This window comes from Vulpes vulpes, chromosome X (genome assembly GCF_048418805.1).
Source record: "Vulpes vulpes isolate BD-2025 chromosome X, VulVul3, whole genome shotgun sequence".
Lineage (NCBI taxonomy): Eukaryota > Metazoa > Chordata > Mammalia > Carnivora > Canidae > Vulpes > Vulpes vulpes.
Window position 1 is genome coordinate 13,152,425 of NC_132796.1, and position 25,754 is coordinate 13,178,178.

The 25,754-nt window shown below is 40.6% G+C and overlaps 1 protein-coding gene across 18 annotated transcripts in view; it reads left to right on the forward strand.

Annotated features, from left to right (window-relative positions):
• The window catches only part of REPS2 (RALBP1 associated Eps domain containing 2), a 222,107-nt gene that overhangs the window by 56,706 nt on the left and 139,647 nt on the right, over positions 1–25,754 (forward strand). For 4 of the 18 annotated variants that reach the window (XM_072743698.1, XM_025997510.2, XM_072743699.1 and 1 more), the window contains exons 2-4: positions 5,463–5,586; positions 18,566–18,714; positions 21,616–21,742. In XM_072743698.1, the coding sequence (XP_072599799.1) occupies positions 5,463–5,586; positions 18,566–18,714; positions 21,616–21,742 (400 nt within the window). Of the gene's footprint in view, positions 1–5,092; positions 5,263–5,462; positions 5,587–7,651; positions 7,784–18,565; positions 18,715–21,615; positions 21,743–25,754 lie in introns of those variants that run through there. The other 14 variants (XM_025997515.2, XM_072743700.1, XM_025997517.2 and 11 more) reach the window with 9 other exon arrangements.

Consider the following 25,754-nt stretch of genomic DNA (forward strand, 5'->3'; position numbering starts at 1 on the left):
GCACACTCCCCCATACTTTGCCCCATTTCATTTCCTTCATTTGCCTGTTTCTGGGTTATATCCTTTTTGTAATAAACTGTTAATCTACCAAGTAAAATGTTTCTTTGAGTTCTGTGAGCTGTTTTAGCAAATTAAACCTGAGGAGGAGGTCATGGGCACCTCTAATTTATAGCCAGTTGATAACAACCTGATGTCTGAAGTGGGGCAAGGCACCAAGGGGGCCCATCTTGGAGGGCTGAGCCCTTAACCTGTGCAATCTGATGCTGTCTCTGGGTAATCCTGTCAGAGTTGAGTTGAATTGTAGGGCACTCAGGTGTCCTCTAGAGAATTACTTGGTGCTGTGTGGGACACCTCCGCCTTAACATTTTAGGATTGGTATCGCAGCCATAATACCTATGATCCTCTGAAAAGGTGGTAAGCTTCCTGGTTCTCAGAAAAATGCAAAATAAAACTACAGTGAGATGCTACCACACTGCCATTAGAATGGTGAAAATGAAAAAGCCTAAAAATAGTCAGTATTGGCAAGGATATGAAGCAAACTGAATTCTCAAACACTATTGGTGGCAGCGTGGCCGTATCTACTAACACTAAACATATACATATCTGGTAAGCAAGCAGTTACCACTCTTAAAAACCTAAAGAGAAATAGATTTCAGGCCAATGTATTCCACTCTACATGTCTTGACAAGACATGAACAAGAATATTAGAGAAGCATGATTCAGAATAGACTCAAAGTGGAAACCATCCAAATGTCCAGTGGCAGAAGGATAAGTAATTTGTGATATATCCACACAAGTATTTGAATAACAACAAAAATGACTGAACTGTAATTTCACTCACCAACTTGGAAGAATGTCACAAGCAATATTGAACAAAGGAGCCAGACTTGTGGGTACATATTCTGACTATATAAAGTTCCCAAAAAGGCAAGACTAATCTGTGGTATTAGAAGTTAGGAAAATGGCATATGGGTAGTGATTGAAAGGAGCTGCACTGGGGGTAGGGGGCTTCTAGAAGGCTTGTAATGTTTTATTTCTTGATCTTGGCTGCTGGTTATGTAGTTGTGTTCCATTTATGAAAACTCATCTCCCATACACTATATACTTAGGATTTGTATGCTTCTCTGTATGTATATTATACTTTTCCATATGAATATTGTATTTCTTCTAGAAATAAATTCTGATAATTAGTATTTTTAAATATATAAATATTAAAGATTTTATTTATTTGAGAGAGAATGGAGGAAGGAGCAGAGGGAGAGGGAGAAGCAGACTTAGTGCTGAGCATGGAATCCAATGGAGGGCTCAATTTCAGGACCTTGAGATCCTGACTTGAGCCAAACTGTTGGGTGCCTAAAAACGGAGCCTCTCAGGTGCCCCTGATAATTACTATTGATGTCTACTTGTTTACTTGAGGAACATTCACTATTATCTGAAAGTCACACTCAGGGGTTCTTCTCCTCTCTCAATATTAGTGCCTGCTTATTTTGTTGTGAAAAGAATACCAAATAATGGAATAAGGTTAGAAAAAGTTAAATCTGTCCCTGTATGGTTATGTGTGTTAATTCTACTTAAAAAAATCTGTCATGATAGCCGGGTGAGATCCTAGGAAGGGTTAAGGCTATGACAGAGGAGAAGATAGCCTTAGTTTGGGACGTGGGTTGGTGGTAGGATCAACTGGATATGGTCACCATTGAAGAGAAGTTTCTGATTTAGGGTATGGATAGTTGACATCAGCAAGATTAATTGACAGGTGCCAGGATGTGTAGGGAGGGCAAATGAATGAGATTTATTTATGTTATGTCTGAGATGGCATTGGGTATCCATATTAGTGTTGTGCCCAAGATTGCAAATCCGAGAAACCACCAAGGAACTGACACCCATGCAAGCGCAAGAGGGTTTATTTGCAAGCTCCAGCTTGGGTCCAAGTATACCAGACACAGCGGAGCAGGGACTTGGACCCCGAGGCTAAGAGGTGTAGCAGCTTTATAGGGGCCAGTGGCCAATGGGATTGTAACACACATAGAAAGTTGCACAGTCATGTCGGTCCGCACGCAGGTGGCCAATTGAATCACAATTTGCCCTATAGTGACCATTTGATCTGGCCTATCACTCTGGTCAGAATTGGCGCGCAGTTTTGGCGGGCACAAGGCAGGGTTACATTTTTATGAGCCGATTTCCGATAAGGGTGTGCTCAGTGGCTTGACTAGGGTGGGGGAACGTCTTAAGCGATAAGCAGGTCATGTGGGGGTCATACAGGAGATGGCGGGTGTAGCACAAAATGGAGTTAGTCCTGCTCTGCTTGTCCAGGGGCAGGGGATTTTTGTTAAATTTCCTGGGTCCCACATTAGGGTTTTGAAAAAGTGCATGAAGTGTCTGAGATGTTACGTTTGGAGAGAGTGATTTGGTGATCATTTGTAAGGTAATTGAAGCCTGGAGAGAGAATGAGATCACTGAAAGTGCAGTGATTCTCAGCCTTGGCTACACATTAGAATTATCTAGAGAGCTTTGCAAAAATACTCATGCCTGGGCCACATGATTTACCAGCTAAAGCATAATCTTTGGGGGGTAGGGCCTAGGTAACTGTATTTTTCAAAAGCTGCTCAGGTTACTCTTTTTTTTTTTTTTTTTTTTTTAAAGATTTTATTTATGAAAGACACACAGAGAGAGAGGGGGGCAGAGACATAGGCAGAGGGAGGAGCAGGCTCCTTGCAGGAAGCCCGATGTAGGACTTGATCCCGGGACTCCAGGATCACACCCTGAGCCAAAGGCAGACACTCAACCGCTGAGTCACCCAGGCATCCCAGGTTATTCTAATATGCAGCTAGACCGGGAACAAAATAAGATAAGTGGGTCAATAAATCAGACAGTGGTGCATTTATTGAATGGATGCTATTGTCAACACTGTTAATTAGCTCTCATGAGGTAATTACCATTATCTCTCTTTACAGTTATGGGGAGACTGAGGCACAAGAGTTAAGTAGTTTGCCTTAGGCTATGCAGACAGCTAATTAGTGCCCAGGCCAGGATTTACAACCAAGTTCTTTACTGTAAGGGCTGTTCTCTTTATCATAACACCCTATTGCTTCTCTGGTCAAGAATGAATCTAGGGAGGATTGACTTTTCTAACAGCAACATGAGAAACTCAGCTGACCCTCTCCAATGAAACAACCATTTAAATAACAAAAAAATTATAAAAAATAATCATTTAAAGTCATTGGAAATTGACCTGAGGACATACTGCAAGTGGAGAAGCATTCAAGAAAATCTCCTAAATTGTGGTGAGCAGCAAATCTGCAGTATTTGAGCCACGACCTGTTACCCATGTCTCCCCTACCAGTTCCATATGAGGAAAGCTCCATTCCTGGTGGGTCCAGCAAAGAAGACAGGACTGTCTCTCCTCTCAACCCCAGCTCCTAGTCTAGGGCTAGGAGAGGGAGACCACATGCTATGAGAAATACTAGAAGTATCAGAAGGAAGGTAGAGAGAGAATGAGAGAAAGAAAAACACTAATCTATACATTCAAGAAGCCTATCCCTGTCCTGCCCTCTCCTGTGGCTGCTAGGCTATTTGTCTGGTTGCAGCATCCCCAGCTTGCAACCTCGGTGAAAATGTCTGCAGTTCGGCTGGGGGCATGGGTGTAAGGCCAGTTACATACTACAAAGCTCAGTGTTCTTCCTGAGATTCAGCAGCTTTTCTTGAATAAACGTTCCCTGGATTGCTGCAAGACTTTGGTTAATTTCCAGAGTTCTGTCCATTTTCTTAGTTGGTTTTCTTATTGCATTGAGGGAGGAGTTTTTGGGAGGCCCTTATTCCCCCATTTTTTGCTATAACATCCTAGTTGAATTTTTTTTTAGAAGTTTTTTTTAAAATTTTTATTTATTTATGATAGTCACACAGAGAGAGAGAGAGAGTCAGAGACACAGGCAGAGGGAGAAGCAGGCTCCATGCAGGAAGCCCGATGTGGGATTCGATCCCAGGTCTCCAGGATCGCGCCCTGGGCCAAAGGCAGGCGCCAAACCGCTGCGCCACCCAGGGATCCCCCTAGTTGAATTTTTATAGGAATTTTCTTTAGGTTAATTAGTGGCTGTTTATAGTTTGGAAATCTAAAAGCCCATCCATAAGGACCAACTAAAAAACAGAAACCACGTGTATCTTTATAGCAGAATATTATGTAGTTGTTAAAAGAAAGATGTAATTTTAACTGTGCTGATAGAGAAGATTTTTCTTTAAGGGATAATGATAAATGAAAACAAGTTGCAAAATAGTATGTGGTATTCTGTTTGTATAAAGTGTTGAATAAACAAGAGGAAAAACACAGGTGTGTGCAATATATATGCACAGAACATTCCTAAAAGAATATAATGTTTTCCTCTAGGCCACAGGAAGTGGGGAGTGCTTTTTAGAGCTTCACCCCTCTTACTATTATTTGAACTTTTAGGTATTACTTTGAAATAACTTTATTTATTTTATTTTATTTTTATTTTTTAAAGATTTTATTTATTCATGAGAGACACAGAGAGAACGGCAGAGACACAGGCAGAGGGAGAAGCAGGCTCCATGCAGGGAGCCCGATAGGGGACTCGGGGACTCAGCTGGAACTCCAGGATCATGCCCTGGACTGAGCCACCCTGGGATCCCCTGAAATGACTTTAAAAAGTCATTGAATGTTTGTTAGTTTTAAATTACCAATAGGGGGGTGCCTGGGTGGCTCAGCAGTTGAGTGCCTCCCTTTGGCCCAGGGTGTGATCCTGGAGTCCCAGGATGGAGTCCTGCATCCGCGCTCCCTGCATGGAGCCTGCTTCTCTCTCTGCCCATGTCTCTGTATCTCTCTTTCAGTGTCTCTCATGAGTAAATAAATAAAAATCTTACAAAGAAAAACTACCAATAGGATATGTGTTAAAGGTTTGCAAATTAAACATTGCAAGATTTTAAAGACATTTGTATTTGTAGCCCTTTCCCCTTACTTTTCCTCTGAAGTGAGCACTTGTGATGTAATTTGAATGCTTAGGAAATCCTGTTGCCTGAAAACTTTAAAAATAATTAATTCACTTTTAGTTTTGATCAGCTGAGATAATCCACAAGTAGTGGTAATGACTAACCTGTTCTTTTCACCTCAGTGATCTTCTAGACTTTGTACATTAGTATCCACCCCCTGAACGAGTCACTCTCTTTTGTAAGAACAGTAACAGCCATCCTTTGTCACATTTATTTTTATCTTTGGAAGAGGAGGAATAATCACTCAGTCCTGAAACATCATGGGTAGGTAGGATTTAATTATCTGAATTGAAAATCTTCTGTAAACTGGAGGGGAAAAACCCCAACCGGTGTGTACACATAGGTTCTCTAGGGAGTTTTTGGTTAGCTATGCTGTGAAATCCTTGAGATTTCATAATATATCTTGTCTCATTTTCCTGTTATGAAATGGGGTTTTCAGGCTGGTTTTTCTTCTCTGTTTTCAGATCACAGAACTGTGTGGTGCAAAGCGGGTTGGTTATTTTGGTCCAACACAGTTTTACATTGCCTTAAAGCTGATTGCTGCTGCACAGTCTGGCCTTCCTGTACGGATAGAGAGTATTAAATGTGGTAAGTATCTCCCATTTATACATCTGATTGTCTGTGATGGCTGTCTTGTTTATGAGAACCATTTTTCATGGGCTTAAGGCCTGTTCTATAAGCATGTGTGGAATTTCTCCTTGCTTCTTCCACTCTTTTGTAAAATAAAGAAAATGTAGTAGGCATCTTACTTTTTTTTTTTTAAGATTTTATTTATTTATTCATGAGAGGCACAGACAGAGAGGCAGAGACACAGGTAGAGGGAGAAGCAGGCTTCATGCAGGGAGCCTGATGCGGGACTCGATCCTGGGACTCCAGGATCATGCCCTGGGCTGAAGGCAGGCGCCAAACCGCTGAGCTACCCAGGGATCCCCATCTTTTTCTTTTTTTAAAAAATATTTATTTATTCATGAGAGACAGAGAGAGAGAGAGAGAGAGAGAAGGGCAGAGACATAGGCAGAGGGAGAAGCAGGCTCCCGGTATGGAGCCCGATGTGGGACTTGATCTGATGTGGGACTTGATCCCCCGATGCGGGACTTGATCTGATGTGGGTCCCTGGATCGCAACCTGAGCTGAAGGCAGGTGCCCAACTGCTGAGCCACCCAGGTGTCTCTCTTTTTCTTTTTTTTTTTTTTCTTCTTGAAATGGGAAAAAAATTCAGAGAGTGACCTAAGATTCATGCCTTTTAACGGACTTGAAGTTAAAATAGATTTTTGCTCTTTAGCAGAAGATCAGGACAGGATTTCTAGAGTCTGTGGCAAAATAAAAACATTTAGTTTAATTTTCCTCTTGAGGAATATCCATAATGCCATTTGAAATTCTGTTAGGGGGAATCCCTGGGTGGCTCAGCGGTTTAGTGCCACCTTCGGCCTAGGTCGTGATCCTGGAGTCCCGGGATCGAGTCCCGGGATCGAGTCCCACATCAGGCTCCCTGCATGGATTCTGCTTCTCCCTCTGCCTGTGTCTCTGCGTCTCTCTTTCTGTGTCTTTCATGAATAAATAAATAAATAAAATCTTAAAAAAATGAAGTTTTGTTAGGGACAAAGGGACAATTACCTGGGAGAATTGGAGTGGAACCATCCCTATTTCCTCTCCTGTCCCTACCAGTCATATCATATATGATTGTCCTTTAGCTCCCCAGTTCCTGATTACTGTCCTTTAGTCCGCCAATTCTTTTAATGATTACTAAGTACCATGGAGCTACCAAAATTTTGGCAGAATGAATTTAGCTTCTCAGTTTTGATTTAACATTTTCTTATCTTCCCATTCCTGCCTCCAACCCAGTGAATGTTTGAGTACTTTCCATAACTTAAACAGCAAAGCCCCAAACTCTTAGCATCATTAATACTGCCTCAGTACTGGGTTTATAAATCTCTATGAAGAAGATGGTTATTCCAGGAATGTGTTGAGGTTCTCTGTTAGTTTACTATGATCTACATTATTTTCATAAGTTCACACAGCCATGCAGGAACTTTTTCCTTTTCCTCATTTTGAGATAGAAACCACTCAACTGTCCACACCTCTCCTGTAAAGTTCTTAGTAAACCTCAAAGTGGGTTCAGGAACCTTGTAGGACCTAAATAGCTGAGAAGATTCTGATAGGCTGACTATGGGAAACAAAGTCCTTTTGCCCTAACCATCAGGGAGCCACAATCATCCTGCTAATGTTTATTAAAGGCTTAGTGTGTGCCAGGTACCATCTCATTTAGTCCTCCTGACATCCTGCTAAATTAGGTGTTTGTGTTAGTTTGCATTGCCTACGATAAACTGTGAAACAAATTCCACCAAAATCCCAGTGCCTTAACAAAATGCCAGTTCGCTTCCTGCTATGCATTGGGTCACGGTGACTCTTTAGGGCAGCTGCCCTCCATGTGGTGGCTTTGTGATCCTGGCCGCTTTGTTTTGTGGCATCCCCCCTCCCCCGGCAAGCACCTGTTCCTATAATTGCTGTAACAGAGAAATAGTTTCTCACCCTAGCAGTTAAATGCTTTGTCCTGGATTGTGACTCACATTACTGTTGCACACAGTGCATTGGCCAGAACTTGTCACATGGATCCACTGAACTGCAGAGCAGGCTGGGGGAGGTGTAATTCTCTCCTGTGCCTGCAAGGAGAGAACTGCTATGGATGAACACTGGAAGTCTCCACTGTGGTACTGTTGTTATCCTTATCTTACAGATGTGGAAATTGAAGTTTAGGGACATTGAGTAATTTGTGTAAAGACTTAAGGTTAGTAGAGTTTGGAACCAGAAACTCAGCCTTCAGTTCCTTTGCTCTTCATGCATAGTGGCCTCTTCTTGATTATTCTGTTTAGTAAGGTGCTGATTATAATCTGGAATCATGGAATATTTTCTGAATGGGAAAAAAAATCTGACCCAAAAGGCATCCCCTTGGTATTACGTAATTAGTTTCCTTAAAATAGTTTTTTTTTTTTTTCTGTTAGAGCATTATTTCAGTGGCAAGTTTGATGTCTATCACTACGAGACAGAGTGGTCACTGCTACAAGTAGTTTCAAGTCACATCACATTGTATTTGGACTTGGGGTAGACACTGAAAGTTTCCAGTTTCTATTCCATTGTAAATGATCATTAAGCTTTATTGTTGTATCTTCCAACTTTATCTTCTGGAGAAGTTAAAGCTGCTTTGTTGTATACAAGAATACATTTCTGACACTTTTGTTGTTTAAGTTAGACTGGTCTTTAATCTGATTTGTGCCCATATCTACAGCTTAATTTCCTGGGAGTAGAGAGGGGGAGAGGTAAGTGTGTGTGTGTGTTGTCTAAATTATATGTGTAAAGGATTAACACTTTTTCACAAGTGTAAGGCTTTCTCAGTTGTATTTTATAAATCTTGATGCTGCCTTTTACCTCTGAGACTTTGAATATAGTCAGTTAATTTTGATTTTTCTTCCTTCATTTAAAGATTTATTAAATAAAAGTTATTTGTAGTCAGCATATGTTAAGTAAGGATAAGGGCAAGATTGGGCCAGACTTTGAGCTTCCACTTAGAATTTTCCAATTTATGGCTTGAAATCCATTAGTTTAATGTTTGGTGACACAAACCTTGAAGGCCAAAGAGAATGCTCTGTGAGAACTTAATCTGAAAGGCTGTAGTAGCCTTATCACAGTCATGGAGTTGTCAGTCCATTCTTCATGAATTACATGCGTCTGTGTCTATGTGTGTGTTAATCTCAAACCCCTAGCCCTGCCCATCTCGGTCAATGCCACCACCATCTACAGTTGCTCAAGCCAGGAACCTAGAAATCATCCTTGATTCTACCCTTTTCCTCACTCCACAGTGTAATCCCTCGACAGTCCTGGCAGTGCAGCTCCTGTCTCATTGCCTGCTCCCTCCATCTCTATTAGACTGGGCCACCTTTGGCCACTCACCTGGATATCACAGTGGTTTTATCTTTGATTTCATGGCCTCCTCTCTTCTCTCTTCTAGTTTCTTTTCCTTCAAGGTAGTAGGAATGATTTTTTCATCCTCCTCCTCGAGATCCTCCACTGGTTGGCTTGTTGTACATAATACTAAAATCGAAGTCACTACACTGATCTGTAAGGCCCTAAGTAATCTAGTCTCTGCTTCTCTATCTTCATCTTAAACGTGCCCCCCCCTTGTGCTCGCAATCTGTACCCCAGCCTCAATGGCCTTCTAGCCATTTCTGGGCCATCTCTTTCCTGATGCAGGAAAACCCATGTTATCTCGAGGTCTTGGGTTCCTGGCAGTCTGTCCCCCCCCCCCTTTTTTCCATAGCTGCCTCTTCCTTCTTATCCTTCAGGATTTGTGGACTGTCCCCACTATCCTGTCTAAAGTAGGTTCTGTCAAATTAAGTCATTAATGAAGGAACCAGCATAGAGTAAAGCTGGTTCAAGAAAGTGTAGGAGAGTTAGAAGTATTTATAGTCACGGAAAGAAAGAATGCTGGAGTAAGATTGCTAAATTACATGTAAAATTGACGAATGTCCTGTAAATAGTAAAACTGTAACTTGGTGGTTATACTTTTTTCTAAGATGAAATTCACTTGCATTGCTATTAGATAAGATTAGTTAGCTAACAGTTTTCTACCAGTAAAGTAGTAAAATGCCCAATGAACAATAAGTAGTAAATCAAAACAAAAGTATATCCCTAGGAATTAGATAATCCTTGGATGAGTTAATCCTGTTAGATAATGATTCTGTGTGACAATCCCTTCCCTACTTTCCCTCACCATCTGCTCCTTTATAGCATTTTTATCAGTTTGTAAATGCTCCTTTACAGGTTTGACTAATTTCTGTCTTCCCCACTAGTCTGCAAGCTTACCTGAAGGGAAGGGAGGAGGATCTGTGCTGTGGAGCATTGTGAACACTAACGGCATATTTGTTGAGTGAATGAAGAGATGAGTGCTTCTGCATGGGGACTGAGTCTTAATCATCTGTCACTTTTTAAGTTCAAACCGTGGGATTTTAGGTTCACCTGAAACTCCTAAGGGGTTTCCTTTTTTTTCTTTTTCAAAGATTTTATTAATTTATTCAGAGACACACACACAGAGAGAGGCAGAGACACAGGCAGAGGGAGAAGCAGGCTCCATGCAAGGAGCCTGATGTGGGACTCAATCCTGGGTCTCCAGGATCCCGCCCTGGGCTGAAGGCAGCTCTAAACTGCTGAGCTACCCGGGCTGCCCAGAAATTTTATTTTTTAAAAGATTTTATTTATTTATTCATGAGAGACACAGAGAGAGGCAAAGACACAGGCAGAGGGAGAAGCAGGCTCCTTCTCAGGCCCTGGTTCCCAGCCTTGTTTGCACTTGAGAATCTGCTGGAGAGCTTTATTTTTAATTTTTTTATTTTTTAAAGATTTTATTTATTTATTCATGAGAGGCACAGAGAGAGAGAGAGAGAGAGAGAGAGAGAGGCAGAGACACAGGCAGAGGGAGAAGCAGGCTCCATGCAGGGAGCCCAAAGTGGGACTTGATCCTGGGTCTCCAGGATCAGGCCCTGGGCTGAAGGTGGCGCTAAACCGCTGAGCCACCTGGGCTGCCCCTGCTGGAGAGCTTTAAATGCAAAATAAAAAATAGAGGTATCAGAGGCCACCTGCAGAAATTCTTATTTAATTAGCCTGGGGTGCAGCCTGAAAGTGGGGATTTTTAAGAGCTGTCCAGGTGATTTTTATGTGGAGCCGAGGTTGAGAGGGAGTTCTTTTTTTTTTTTTTAATAATTTATTTTTTATTGGTGTTCAATTTGCCAACATACAGAATAACACCCAGTGCCCATCCCGTCAAGTGCCCCCCCTCAGTGCCCGTCACCCATTCACCCCCACCCCCCGCCTTCCTCCCCTTCCACCACCCCTAGTTCATTTCCCAGAGTTAGGAGTCTTTATGTTCTGATTCCCTTTCTGATATTTCCTACCCACTTCTTTGAAAGCTGAGTGAAGCATTTTCAAGAGCTTTGCTTAAACTATGAGTACATACTTGGTTATACCAGGGCCTAAACTGGGGTGAAGCCAGAGGTGCCCAGTGTACATAACTTTAAGGGGGAGCTCCCTATCAGGGCCGTATAAGTGCTAATTTGCATTTACAGAATCAGGATCCTGAGAGTGAGCATCTCCTTAAATCTTGGCACTAGGCATCTCTCTAGCCACATCCTATTTCGCTGGTTAAAATGGATGAAACCTTACAACGGGCGAAATCTTATGATGATTTAGGAGGACAGAAGGCAGGGGTGAAAATGAGGACCAGTGGAGAATTCCTGATAAGGAAGGTACATGTTGGAAATTTGTCATGGGAGCTGTTGTCCCTTCCTTTCTGAAGACTGGCCATAAGGGAGTGTGAGGACTGAGGGAAGGTATAGGTAAGGTTTAGAGTAGGTTTTTTTTTTTTTTTTAAATTTAAAAAAAAAATTTTTTTTTAAATTTTTTTATTTATTTATGATAGTCACAGAGAGAGAGAGAAAAGCAGAGACACAGGCAGAGGGAGAAGCAGGCTCCATGCACCGGGAGCCCGACGTGGGACTCGATCCCGGGTCTCCAGGATCGGGCCCTGGGCCAAAGGCAGGCGCCAAACCGCTGCGCCACCCAGGGATCCCTAGAGTAGGTTTTATAACGTATTTTGTGTCATGGACTCCTTTGTCAGTCTGATACTCCTTCTTGGCATAATGTTTTAAATGTACACAAAGACATGGTCTAAAGGAAACCAATTATATTGAAATTAAAATCAAGATGTATTAAAAAATTGTTATATGGCAATATACGTAACTTCTTCATTAATGCATTAAATAAGAGACCTAACAGTGACCTAAATAACTGCTGTACTTTCAAAGTGGTGATGAGCATAAACAGTACTTCAAGATGTCTACAACAAGTGTAATGTGATATATAGGTATCTGATTTTGGTGGGTGACAAAGTTATGGGCACTGCTAATAATACTACGGTACTTTGTTGCCTGCATTCATATTGAAAGAAATACTATCAGTTAGCATAGGGAGAATAGAGATGTAATTTTTTTCTTGACCAAGATGATTGACCCTGCGATTTCTTTCCACATCCCCTCTGGTAGCCTCTGAATGCTGATAGTGCAATAACATGGTTCACATAGCCTCTAGGACTGTGTCCCCCAAACTGGTTATTGATCTAGTGGCAGTCTGGCATAGTCTATAATGAAAGGAGGAAGAATTAGGACAAAAGAGTGAGTTATTTATAAAATGAAATACATTCATTTCTAAGATGGTTTTTTAAATTAAATCCCCTTTTATGAAATTGATAACGAGTAAATGTAATTTATTCACCATTATCCCTCCAAAAAATTACAAGAGGTGGGATCCCTCGAAGGCAGGAGTGTTGTGGTCATGGTTCTGTCACCATATTGCTGCATGACTATGACAAGGCCCACTTTCCCCTTCCTGGGCTTAGTCCTTCACCTGTAAGATATGGATAGTCCAAGCAGGTTTATTCAGGGTTATTTTCCAGCTGTGAAATGCCACAGTTTCCTGAGTGTTCAAACCTGCAATAGAAAGAATATTATAGTTTTCAGGATGACAAGATAGTCTAGTGGCTGAATGTGGGCCCTAGCAATGGGCTGCCTGATTTTGAATGTTGGCATCATCAGTTTCTATTTGTGTGCTTTCAGACAAATTTCCTAGCCTTTTTGAGCCTTAACTGGCGGCTCACTTGGAGAAGGGGTATACCAATAGTACCTGTCTACCTGTCTTGCAGGGTTGCTGTGAGCATAAAATCAGGTAGTTCAAAAAAATTTGGAAAAGCATGTATACTGTGCCATCTAATATAGTACTTACTAGCCACATATGGCTGGCTCTTAAGGACTCGAGATCTGGTTAGTGTTGATGGAGGAATTGAATTTTTAATTTAATGTAAATTATTTAAAATCTAAATAAAAATATCCATGCAGTGTAAAGTATTTTTCCATTAAATGTACCTTTGTTGTTTTAGTAAGACAACATTTTACTTTAACCATTGAATTGTGTAAAACTGGGATCAGCAAACTTTTCCTGTAAAGGGCTAGGTGGTGGATATTTTAGGCATTGTGAACCATATGGCTTTGCTGCAGCTACCTAACTTTGCCCTTGAACTATGAAAGTGGATATGGATGATATGTAAACAAAGGAGAGTGGCTGTGTTCCAAAAAAAAATCTTTACTTATGGACACTGAAATTTGAATTTCATACAATTTTCACATCACAACTATTTTTCTTTTCATGTTTTTCAGATGTTCAAAAATGTAATACCCATTCTTAACTTACGGGGTATACAGAAATAGGCAGCGGGTTGGATTTAGTTCATAGGTTTTTATGCCCAAGATAAATGAATTCATGTCCATCCAAAATCATTTATAAAATATTTCTGATAGCTGTATATTCATAATGGCCCCAAACTGGAAACAGCCCAGATGTTCATCATAGGAGAGTGGATTTAAAAAAACAAAATTTCAATATATTCATAAAATTGGATTATTCCATAGCAATGAAAAAAAAATAAACTGCCTACATACAGTACACTGGATGATTCCTACAAAATGTTTTGAAGGAAACTAGTTTCAAGGATAAATATTGAATGATTCCATTATCTGAAGTTCTATAATGGCAAATATAGTCTGTGGATTTAGAGATTAGAATAGGGGTTGCCGAGTAGGACAAGGAGAGGGCATTAACTAGAAATGAATGTGAAGGAAAATTCTATAGGGTGGAAATGTCATATCTTAATTTGGGTGTATGTACTTATATATATACATTTGTTAAAATTCTTTAGGTGGTACACTCAAGATTCATGTAAATTGTCCCTCCACACAAAATATTCCTTACATAATTTAAAAAGAAATCAATTAGTTGTTAACATTTAACATTATAATATTTCTTAGTGAAATCCCGATTTCTGGCCACAGTGGTCCACAGTCCCTTGTGTTAACCATCAACTAGAATTGTGCTGTTGTAGTAGGGTAGCCAGTAGCCATACTAACATGGCTCCTGAGCACTTGAAATGTGGTATGTCTGAATCAAGGTGTGTAGTGCAGGTACCATATACACTTGGAAGTCCGGAAAAAAAAAAAACAGTCTGAAAAAAGGAATGTAAACTATTTCATTAATAATTTTTATCTTGGGATGCCTGGCTGGCTCAGTGGTTGAGCATCTGCCTTTGGCTCAGGGCGTGATCCTGGAGTTCCCAGGTCAGGTCCTGCATCGGGCTCCCTGCATGGAGCCTGCTTCTCCCTCTGCCTGTGTCTCTGCCTCTCTCTGTGTCTCTCATGAATAAATAAAATCTTTTAAAAAAAACCTTAAAAATAATTTTTATCTTGATTATATCTTATAATATTGGGTTCAAATAATTATTAAAATTGATTTCACCTGTTTCCTTTTTTATTTGAAAAAGTCTTGAAAAATTCTGATAAAATATATGTAACATACAATTTACTGTAAAGTACCTTAACCATTTTTTTTAAAGTAATCTGCACACTTGGGTAGCCCGGGTGGCTCAGCAGTTTTAGTGCGGCCTTCTGCCCAGGGTGTGATCCTGGAGACCTGAGGTCAAGTCCCGTGTTGAACTCCCTGTGTGGAGCCTGCTTCTCCCTCTGCCTGTGTCTCTGCCTGTTTGCGTCTCTCATGAATAAATAAACAAAATCTAAAAAAAAAAAAAAACAAAAACTCCACACCCAATGTGGGGCTCGAACCCATGACCCTGAGTTCAAAGTTGCGTGTTCTACCTACTGAGCCAGCCAGGTACCCCACCTTAAACCATTTTTTAATTGTACCGTTTTGTACATTGATATCGTGCAACCATCTCCACCATCTATCTTCAGAAATCTTTTCATTTTAGGTATATGAAACTCTATACCCATTAAAGAGCTTTGCATTCCCCCTCACTCTAGTCATAGGCAGGCACCATTCTACTTTCTATCCCTATACATTTCACTATTGATCCCTTATATAAATGAAATCATACAGTGTTTGTCTTATTTGTGACTGGTTTCTTCACTTAAAAAATTGTAGTTAGTACACAATTTACAATTATGTATGCGGCTCACCTTTTCTTTCTAGTGGATTGGTATTGAAGGACAGTGAGTAGCAGCTGCCATTTTATTTTATTTATTTATTTATTTTTTAGACAGTTTTGTTTTTTTTTTAATTTAAGATTTTATTTATTCATGACACACACACACACACACACACACACACACACACAGGGAGGGAGAGAGAGAGAGAGAGAGAGAGAGGGGCAGAGGCAGAGAGAGAAGCAGGCTCCATGCAGGGAGCCCAACGTGAGACTCGATCCCAGGTCTCCAGGATCATGCCCCGGGCCGAAGGCAGGCACTCAACCACTGAGCCACCCAGGGATCCCTGCAGCTGCCATTTTAGATGGGACATGGGTTCTCTGCTCAGCCTCACCTCTCCACATTGTCATTTACTGTTTGCTATTGCATTTCTGTTTTACGTTTATGTTTTTTCTAATTGAGGAAATGGAAGTATTTCTTATATTCATATCTCCATCAAACATGGAAAATGAAAGTATTTTTCCCTTATTTTTTAGAGGGTCAGATGCGTAGAAGCATAGTTTTCTTTGTGGAAGGGAAAAATAGTCATTTATATTTAATATACAAAGTGTTTCTATGTTCAAAGACAACAACCTAAGATAACATTATGAAACAAATTATTGCCTTGGATGGCTGCACTCATTGTCTCCTTGGCCCTCATAAACCTTTAATTTGAACTATTTATTTCCTTGTGTTACTTTAATTCACTTTGGGAGAAAAGATTCTAACCAACTACTACAAACGGCTCTTGTGATTACTTGACATACATCACTGGATAGCAGATACTTTATTGACTTATTTTATTTTATTTTATTTTTTAAAAATATTTTATTTATTTATTCATGAGAGACACAGAGAGAGAGAGAGAGAGATAGAGGCAGAGACACAGGCAGAGGGAGAAGCAGGCCCCATGCAGGGAGCCTGACGTGGGACTCGATCCCAGGTCTCCAGGATCACACCCCGGGCTGAAGGCGGTGCTAAACCGCTGAGCCACCAGGGCTGCCCTATTGATTTATTTTAAAATAAAGTTTCAATATTAAATAGGTTGTCTATATGACTATAGAAACATTGATTTTTAAAATCTTTATTTATTTAAAAATATTTTATTTATTTATTCATGAGAGATACAGAGAGAGGCAGAGACATAGACAGAGGGAGAAACAGTCTCCTCGCAGGGAGCCCGATGCGGAACTCAATCCCCAGATCGGGATCGTGCCCTGAGCCAAAGGCAGATGCTCAACCGCTGAACCACCCAGGTATCCCAAGTACAAAAAAGCATTTAGGCTGAATATTTACAAACTAAGAGTTTTACTTTTTGAAAGCTTGGAGGAGCAGTTTAAGGGAGATGCCATCTTCATGAAAGTTTGCAGTGATAATGATGATTATTATGTATGGTTACAATTCTGTTAAGTGAGAGTTGTTTAAAACCACATAAGCAAAGAAAGTACTAGAGAAATTCAGCTATATTATGTGTTTTGCTGTTTGGTAGCCATCTGGAGGAGAGAGGTTCGTTGCCAGGTGACTAGATCCAGAGAAATGCTGTAGCTGGGGAAGGAGGAGGATGTGTAAAGTGACAGTGTTCTAAGGGATATTGGGGAGGCCTAGTATAATAATGGTTGATATTCATCTTCTTGTGTTTGTATTCTATCATTTCCAGAATTATCTGTTGAATACCCAGTAAAACACTGATCAGGGAGTTTACAAATGTGAGCATTTAATTCTCTACTCCCTCAAGTAGTGTTTGGGAGTAGTCATCCTCTCATGGACAATCAGGGTGCAGATTATTTTATGTAATCTTGTTCATCTTTTTAGATCCCTTTTGCAGACTGAATTGAAACAAATACCTTTTTGAGAAGATAACCATAGGATTAGCTTATATTTGATTTACTAAGAATCTAGATTTTCTTTTCTTCTGCCTTTTTTCTTTTGGAGTCCATTCCTGCCTTGAGTACTGGTGAACTGCCGAGGTTGAGAAATGTTAAAATGTTGCAAATGGTGGCCATCCTCTCTTTAGAGGAGAGTCCTGGTTTAATTTTCCAGATTGCTTATTCTATTTATGTCTTTTGGGCCTTTGGCTGATTGATCATGCAGGGATTCGTCATATTGCCTACTTCTTTGAATCAAATGTGGACATAGCAACTAAAAATAAACATGATGTGGATATTAGAGAACCAGGGGCCTTCTTTGCCTGGGGAGCTGGGATCCTTGGTTGTTGTTGCTAAGATGTTTTCTGGCTTTAGCACAGCATCAATCAGTGGAAGTGCAGCTGTGTTTGGAATAGAAAGCTGATGGGAGTGCAGAGGCATGGTGATGAGTATTATCCTGAACAATGGATACAGATGCAAATCATTATGCATAATCCATAATATTATCCCCATTTTTAGAGTTCTTTGTGTTGTGTGATTGTGTGCGATATGCTGTGCCGAGAACTAGAAGTGTGCCAAAGCATCGTTTCTGTTTCAGAATAGTTTTATCAGATATTTGAAAGATAAGGAAATATTCTAGACTGTTGTGTTTCAGCTCTTTGTAGAATTGTGAGTGTGGCTAATGGTTTTGACAGAATCTGGCTGAACATTGGACTCATTGCTTTAACTTGATACCATTTTTCTTATTCCATTATGAAAAGACAATTGGAGATGGAGTGTGAAAATTCCTTAAGGAATGACATAGGGTGGAAAAACTGTTTTACCCAGTAAGTTTGCCCTAGGAATGAGGGACCTTTCTGTAGGGCAGCAGCTCTGGGCACTGGGAAGAACCAGCTCTGCCACAGATAATGAGCTGTGTGGTCTTGGGGGTGTTACTTAGCTCCTCTGTGTCTGTTTCTACATCTGTAAAAGAAGGTTAATGATAGGGACACCTGGGTGGCTCAGTGGTTGAGCTTCTGCCTTCAGCTCAGGGTGTGATCCTGTGGTACCGGGATCAAGTCCCATATCAGGCTCCTTGCATGGAGCTTGCTTCTCCCTTTGCCTATGTCTCTGCCTCTCTCTCTGTGTCTCTCATGAATAAGTAAATAAAATCTTTTTTTAATAATAAAATATTTTTTTAAAAAAAGATTAATGATAGTCTTACCGTATTGAGTTGTTGTGAAGATTAAATGACAGCGTTTGCAGGTCTTGATATCGTGCCTCGCATATAATACGTGTTGTATAGGTTTTGCCTGTTTCATTAGCCACTTACTGTGTTTATACAATATCACATCCTTTTTGCTGGTGCTAGACTAAAGGCTGATGTGGGAGATCATTCCAAAGCCTGAATATTCTCTGCAGTGATTTGACAGCATTTAAAAATGTGAAGCCAGAATGCCTTGGTAAAACTGAAGCATTTTTCTATCATGACTTTATTATAGGAGTCTTCATTATGTCAAAATAAAAATTTAATCTATATTTAGTGCTCTGGAATTTTTCCTCAAAAGTGATTCATCTTTTGGCCATTGAGTTCTGCTTTTCACAGTTTTAAAATAAAGTCTCACTTGAGCTTCTCTGATTCTGATCCTAAAGAACTGCCACTGCCTCGCTTTATGATGTCAAAGACTGATGCTGAGATACGATTTGGGAACCCGGCTGAACTGCATGGAACTAAGGTTCAGATTCCATATTTAATCACAGAAAAAAATACCTTCAAAAGAATGGACGATGAGGATAAACAGGTAAACAGCCTGATCAGGCATGTCTGTTTGATTCTGACCATGAGACCTCACATAGCAGTGCCTCATATCTGCTGTCAAGCTTCTAGCAAATTTCACCATCTGGGATACAATTATAGACTTGGAAATGAGCCAGTAAAGTTTCCTTGTAGCAAGAAAAAGAAGCTGGTGTATAGCCAGCCACCCATGAGCCCTTTAGAACCTACTTGAATGTAGAACTATGTCCAAAGTAAGGCTACTGATTTAACACATTTACTGATTTCTCTAATTGACATTTCCCAATGGGTTCTTTGAAATGTAATTTCTAGGAGTTTTTTTTTTAAGATTTTATTTATTTATTCATGAGAGACATAGAGAGAGAGAGACAGAGACACAGGCAGAGGGAGAAGCAGGCTCTATGCAGGGAGCCCGATGTGGGACTTGATCCTGGGTCTCCAGGATCACACCCTGGGCTGAAGGCGGTGCTAAACTGCTGAGCCACTGGGGCTGCCCTAGGAATTTTGTGTTTTTAAGTAAACTCTACATCCAATGTAGGGCTTTAACTCAGGACCCTGTGATCAAGAGTCACATGCTGTACTGACTGAGCCAGTCAGGCTTACCTAGGAGTTTTTAATAGATATTCTTCTCACAAAAAGTTTGGAGAAAGGTTTCTGTGGTTAAATATGTTTGGAGAATGCTGCTTTATATCCTTTTCTTGGGAGGAAAGACTACATCCTCCGTCTTGGAGAGTCATAGTGCACTTTAGCACATTCAAGGTCCTGAGAAGTCCTGCTGCAAAGAGACTTGGAGATTTATATTTAGTAAACTTCTTTCACCAGGGAATCCTTTCCTGTGGAGCATGTTTTGAATTCCATCTTGGGAAATGCTGCCATTATACACTTAGCAGCCAAGGGACAAGAAAAGGGAGGATGAGCTTTTAAAATTGGAGCACTAGGGATGCCTGGGTGGCTCAGCGGTTGAGTGTCTGCCTTTGGCCCAGGGCGTGATCCCAGGATCCGGGATCAAGTCCCACATCAGGCTCCTTGCAGGGAGCCTGCTTCTCCCTCAGCCTGTGTTTCTGCCTCTCTCTCTCTCTCTCTCTCTCTCTCTCGCTCTCTCTCTGTGTCTCTCATGAATAAATAAAAATCTTTAAAAAAAATAAAATTGGAGCACTAATTGCAATAGTCAGGTGGTGATTGATAGAGATAGAAGTATAAAATCTCAGAAGAAAGAAAGAGGTAAATAGTCTCACAAATTAGTAAACTCTGAGGGCATCAAGGTATAGCTCATACTTCTAATAAAGATACTGAATCATGTAGAAAAGTCAAATGATATTCAATATAGTGTCTTCTGTAAGACAAATTTGTCATATTTTAGGAAGACGAATCAAAATGTTTTTTATTTTTATTATTTATTTTATTTTATTTTATTATTATTTTACTTTATTTTATTTTAATGTTTTTAAAGATTTTATTTATTTATTCATGAGAGACACATAGAGAGAGGCAGAGACACAGGCAGAGGGAGAAGCAGGCTCCATGCAGGGAGCCTGACATGGGGGACTCGATCCTGGGTCTCCAGGATCAGGCCCTGGGCAGAAGGCGGTGCTAAACCGCTGAGCCACCCAGGCTCCCTCAAAATGTTTTTTAAATGTGCTGAGTGTTTAAAGGATTAAGTTGAGAACTAATTTACATGGCTCACCATGATAATGCTGTATATATGAGGTTGCTGCAGAATTTTTATATTTACAGTCAAGTGATGTATAGCATGTCCTGTTAAATAGCTGAGTGTACTGTTGCTTTTGTAATTCTGATACATTTTAAACAGGTTCTTCAGGGGTGTGTGTATATATATTTATATATATATATATACACACACACATACACACACAAATAAGGAGTGTAGGAACCTTCAGTCAGTACTCTGGCATGTTTTCCTACCAGTGTTTGAAGAGGAATGAGGGTCCACTATCCCAGGATGTTTGATACCCTAGGGACTTTCTAGGCCCATCCCCTGGCTGCATGATTGAGGACACATCCTTTCACTTCAGGTTGGGTTTATGCTAGGCCCATCCAATCTGTTGTGAACTTACACTTCAAAAGAAATATTCTTTTCTTTTTCTTGAAGAAGAGTATTTGATCAGTATCTCAGATTGCTTTTTTATTTTTAGGCTGAGAGCACCTATATAGTCTGCATATTGATTAAAAGTACTATTTCCTTGTTACTTGGGTACTCCAGTTTATTGATAGCATTAAAAAAAAAAGAGGAGGAAACCCAGTAGCAGAGCAAGGTTTTTTACCTTGCTAGAGTCCTACATAAAATTCACATTTCAACTGAAATTTGAACTGTAGCTTGTTAAGTAAGCCTCCATTCTAGTGGTTAGGAGTGGTTTTCCCATAATGAATTGTTTTATAATTCCCCCAGTGTGGAAAAGAAAAAGCTGGCATTTTACTTTGGCATAGTAAGCTCCAGGAACATTTAGCATTAAGCATTTTAAATGTATGTTTTTTAATATCCACATTTGCTAGAAGACTTGATAAGTGTAAATCCAGGAAATAGCCTTTATTAAATGAATAAAAATGGAATTTATCCACGAGGAGATCAGATTTGGGGAGAATGAATGCTATTTCATGTGATCATTGTCTTCCATTTTCCAAAGGAAAATTTTAGTGGAATAACTGAAAGCATTTCAGGCTTGTTTTAGTAATTTAGGTAACTAAGTGCTGGCAAGACTTGATTCTCTGGGAGATGTGAATCCTCAGACACTGCATTTTAACCAAACTGTGTTTTTGAGAAAACATTCCCTCCATTTGTTAAATCAGCCATCTCACCAGCAATAGGGTTGCATTATACTTCATAACTGCAGCTCAGAGCGCCAGGCTTCTCGAGTGATTGCCTCTGAACTCTGCTCTGGTTCTTTTGAAGCAGGAAACACAGTCTCCCACGATGTCACCCCTCGCCTCCCCTCCTTCTTCCCCGCCTCATTACCAGAGGGTGCCCTTGAGCCATGGCTACAGCAAACTGCGGAGCAGCACGGAGCAGATGCATCCAGGTAAGAGGCGATCTTGTCCAGCTGTCCCAGCAGTGTCTTAGAGACTCCTTAATCTATCAGGCAGCAACGCCACCAGCTGCTGAATCTCCTGACTTAATTACCTCTGTCCTTGGAAACATGGCTCGATTTAATTTTATACTCTCAAGCAAGGTTTTTTTAAAGAAGAAAATGAAATATATCTTAGTAATGCCTTGTCTCCTCTCCTACAAACTAGTTCATCTTTGGACTTGTAAATGATTTAGACGATTTAATCCTTCATATACAGATTTCATTACACAGGAACATAGCATGTGAAAAAGATGGGTATTGGAATTGTTGTTCCTTTCAGCAAACATTCCAAACATATTTATATAACAACTGCTTTTATGAAACTACTTAAGAAAATATAACTGCAAAAGCAAAAGAGTTGATTCAACCTTTCAAGACTGATCACATAAATGAAAATATTTAGCTCTTGTGTTTGGGAATACGAATAAGGGAAGTAAATGGTAGGGGAAACATTTTGCTGAGAAGTGTGTGAAGTGTATAGTTGTGGGGTTGCCTGCTTGCTCACATTTATGCTGTGTTGGCCATGTTAGTGGTAAAATATGTTAGTTGGTTCTGAGGATGACTTGCAAAGTTGGCCGCCTAGCCTGCAGTGCCTAAAGCCCCATAAATTCACTGCAGCATCTTGTCCTGGGGCTCAGGCTCATAGTTTAAGATAGGACCAATTAAAGGTATTCTAGAATTGGTTATCCATAATCCTCCTTTTGTATTTTGTGGGCTGTGTTTGAAAATGACCCAGTTTCTGCAGGTTTTTGCTGCGTTGAAAATAGTGGTGAGTTCTGGAAGGAATACAGATAAAAATGTGTGCTAGGTTAGAGAGAGGCTGTAATCTTGTAGAGAGAGGAGCAGGTGTGGCATAATGGAAAAGTCTTTTGATTGGAATCAGAAGTCGTGGGTTTAATGTGACTAGCTGTGTGACCTTGGGCAAGCCATTGAACTGCTCTGAACCATGATTTTCTTTCCTCTTTTAAAATGGGGTAATGGTATTCTGGAGGGGTGTTGTGAGGATTAGTGAGAACAGGGGTATAAAGTCTGATTAGAAACTCAGTCCTATGCAAATGTAAGATGATGTTATTAAAGGATGGTAACAAAAATGACTCTCCTGAAACTTGAATGTCCCGGTAGGGTCTGAAACTAAGTAGGGTTGAGAATTTTCATTTTCCTCTTAAAGTCTCTCCTGCCTGACTTCTCTAGTTCTAGAAATGGAGTTCTTTTTGACTCCTAATGTTATCTGGGGTTGGACATTGGAGGTTTATGCCCAGCATGGTGCCTGTGGTTTGGTTTTTAATTCACGGGTGAGTCATTTTTTGTTCTACTAAATCAGCCTATTACCAAGTTCTACCCTGACTTTTTTTGTTTGTTTGTTATTCCTTTAAAAACTTGTCCGCATTTGCTCTGCTTGTTGCCCTGTTCTTTCTTCATTCCATTCACATTGGACTTCCATTCCCCCATTGGCAGGGAGACAACCAGCTTCTCTCCATCTTTCTGGACTTTTAGTGGCCTGTATCAGAGTTGTCTGTGCCTTCATTGTGTTTTATTCTGTTTTCTAAATGATAAAATGCACACATTTAAAAATCTCCAGTTTGATCTTTTAAAAGAAATTTATTTATTTATTCATGAGAGATGCAGAGGGAGAAGCAGGCTCCATGCAAGGAAGCATGATGCAGGACTTGATCCCCGGATCCAGGATCACACCCTGAGCCAAAGGCAGATGCTCAACCACTGAGCCACCCAGGCGTCCCATCCTGTTTGAATTTTAACATCCGTGTAGCCACCACTTTGATCAAGAATAGAACATTTCAATCACCACAGAGATACCCCTTTCCAGTCCCTCCCTGGCTCCCAGAGTGAGGACTGTCCTGACTTTTTATCACCTTAGATGAGTTTTGTCTTTCAGAACTTCATATACATGGAATCCTATTGAATGGCTGGACTCTTTTTTTTTAAAGATTTTATTCATTTATTCATGAGACACACACACACACACACACACGCGCGCACAGAGGCAGAGACACACACACACACAGAGGCAGAGACACACAGGCAGAGGGAGAAGCAGGCTCCATGCAGGGAGCCAGACCTGGGATTCAATCCCGGGTCTCCAGGATCATACCCTGGGCTGAAGGCAGTTGCCAAACCACTGAGCCCCCAGGCTGCCCTGAATGGCTGGACTCTTATGTGTCTGCCATCTTTCCTTCGGCTTAGTGCTTGAGATTCATCTGTGTTCTGGATCTCAGTAGTTTGTTTCTCTTTAGTACTCAGTAGTGTTTCATTGTGTGAACGTACCACAATTTCATGATCTATTCTCCTGTTGATGGACATTTGGGTTGTTTCCAGTATTTGGCTGTTATGAGTAAGGCTATAATGAACATTTGTTTGTGAGTCTTTTTGTGACATATATTGTCGTTTCCCTGGCACCTACGAATAGCATTGCTGTACCTTAGGAAAGGTGTATAAGAAACTGCCAGAATTTCACCAAGTGGCTGTATTTTCCCACTGGCAATGTATGAGAGTTCCGTGTTCCTTGCCAGCATTTGGTTCTCTCCGTAGTTCCCTTTTCTTCAGTGCTTTTAATTGTAGTCATTCTATTAGATGTGAAGACATTTTCTTGTGGTCACTCTTTTATTCTTGAAATGTACTTTTCTAAGTTATCCTTCCTGGTTTTTCTCCAATATCATGAACCTTGAAGTTGATGAGCTACTATTTCAGAGGGTTCTTCTTTGCCTAGCATACCCATAAAGAGGAGTCTGAGTGAACAGTCAGTTGCCTGTATCTCAAAGAATTTGAGTTTTTGGGTCTAGCCATTGATTAGAAGTCTGTTAGGTCCCTGTAGCTGGAAACAAGGTCATTCAGAAGTAAAATGTTGACAGGTGCCATTCAGTCTTCTGGAAGTCAAAGGAGGGGAGAGTTTGTCTATCTGCAACTTGGTTCAGTCTTGTGATTTTTTACTTCTAATTTATAATACTCACTTCAAAGCTTGTTCACTCTTGTTTTTATAATGTCTGTAGATTCTCCCCTAGAGGATTTTCTTTGCCTGTCTGCTTCCCTTTCTGTCATTTATCCTTAGGTCAAGAATTAAGAGAATCCCACATGTCTTCATTCTCTCTCTCCCCACATTTTCAGAACTCAGTTTTTCTTAAGGCTTCCATGCTCTTTTCCATCTGTTTCATAACTCTCTATTGCCTTCACCATGCCATCAACCCATCTGACAAACTGAGGATTCTCTTTCCTGTTTCTGTACTCCATCTTCTCTTTGATCTCCAGAGAAGCTTATCCAAAACCTATTGAATCTTAGTGACTGTAGTAGTAAACATTCTAGAGTTACTCTTTATTTTTATTTTTTATTTTGTTTTTTTAACTGTATTTTTTTTAATTTTTTATTTTTATTTGTTTATGATAGAGAGAGATAGAGAGAGGCAGAGACACAGGCAGAGGGAGAAGCAGGCTCCATGCACCGGGAGCCCGATGTGGGATTCGATCCTGGGTCTCCAGGATCGCGCCCTGGGCCAAAGGCAGGTGCCAAACCGCTGCGCCACCCGGGGATCCCTTAACTGTATTTTTTTTTGTTTGTTTGTTTGTTTTTAATTTTTTTTTTTATTTATGATAGTCATACAGAGAGAAAGAGAGAGAGGCAGAGACAGGCAGAGGGAGAAGCAGGCTCCATGCACCAGGAGCCTGATGTGGGATTCGATCCCGGGTCTCCAGGATCGCGCCCTGGGCCAAAGGCAGGCGCCAAACCGCTGCGCCACCCAGGGATCCCCACCCTTAACTGTATTTTTTAAAAAGATTTTATTTATTTATTCATGAGAGACAGAGAGGCAGAGACACAGGCAGAGGGAGAAGCAGGCTCCATGCAGGGAGCCTGACGTGGGACTCGATCCCGGGTCTCCAGGATCACGCCCTGGGCTAAAGGCGGCACTAAACCACTGAGCCACCCGGGCTGCCCTTTTATTTTGTTTTTTAAAAA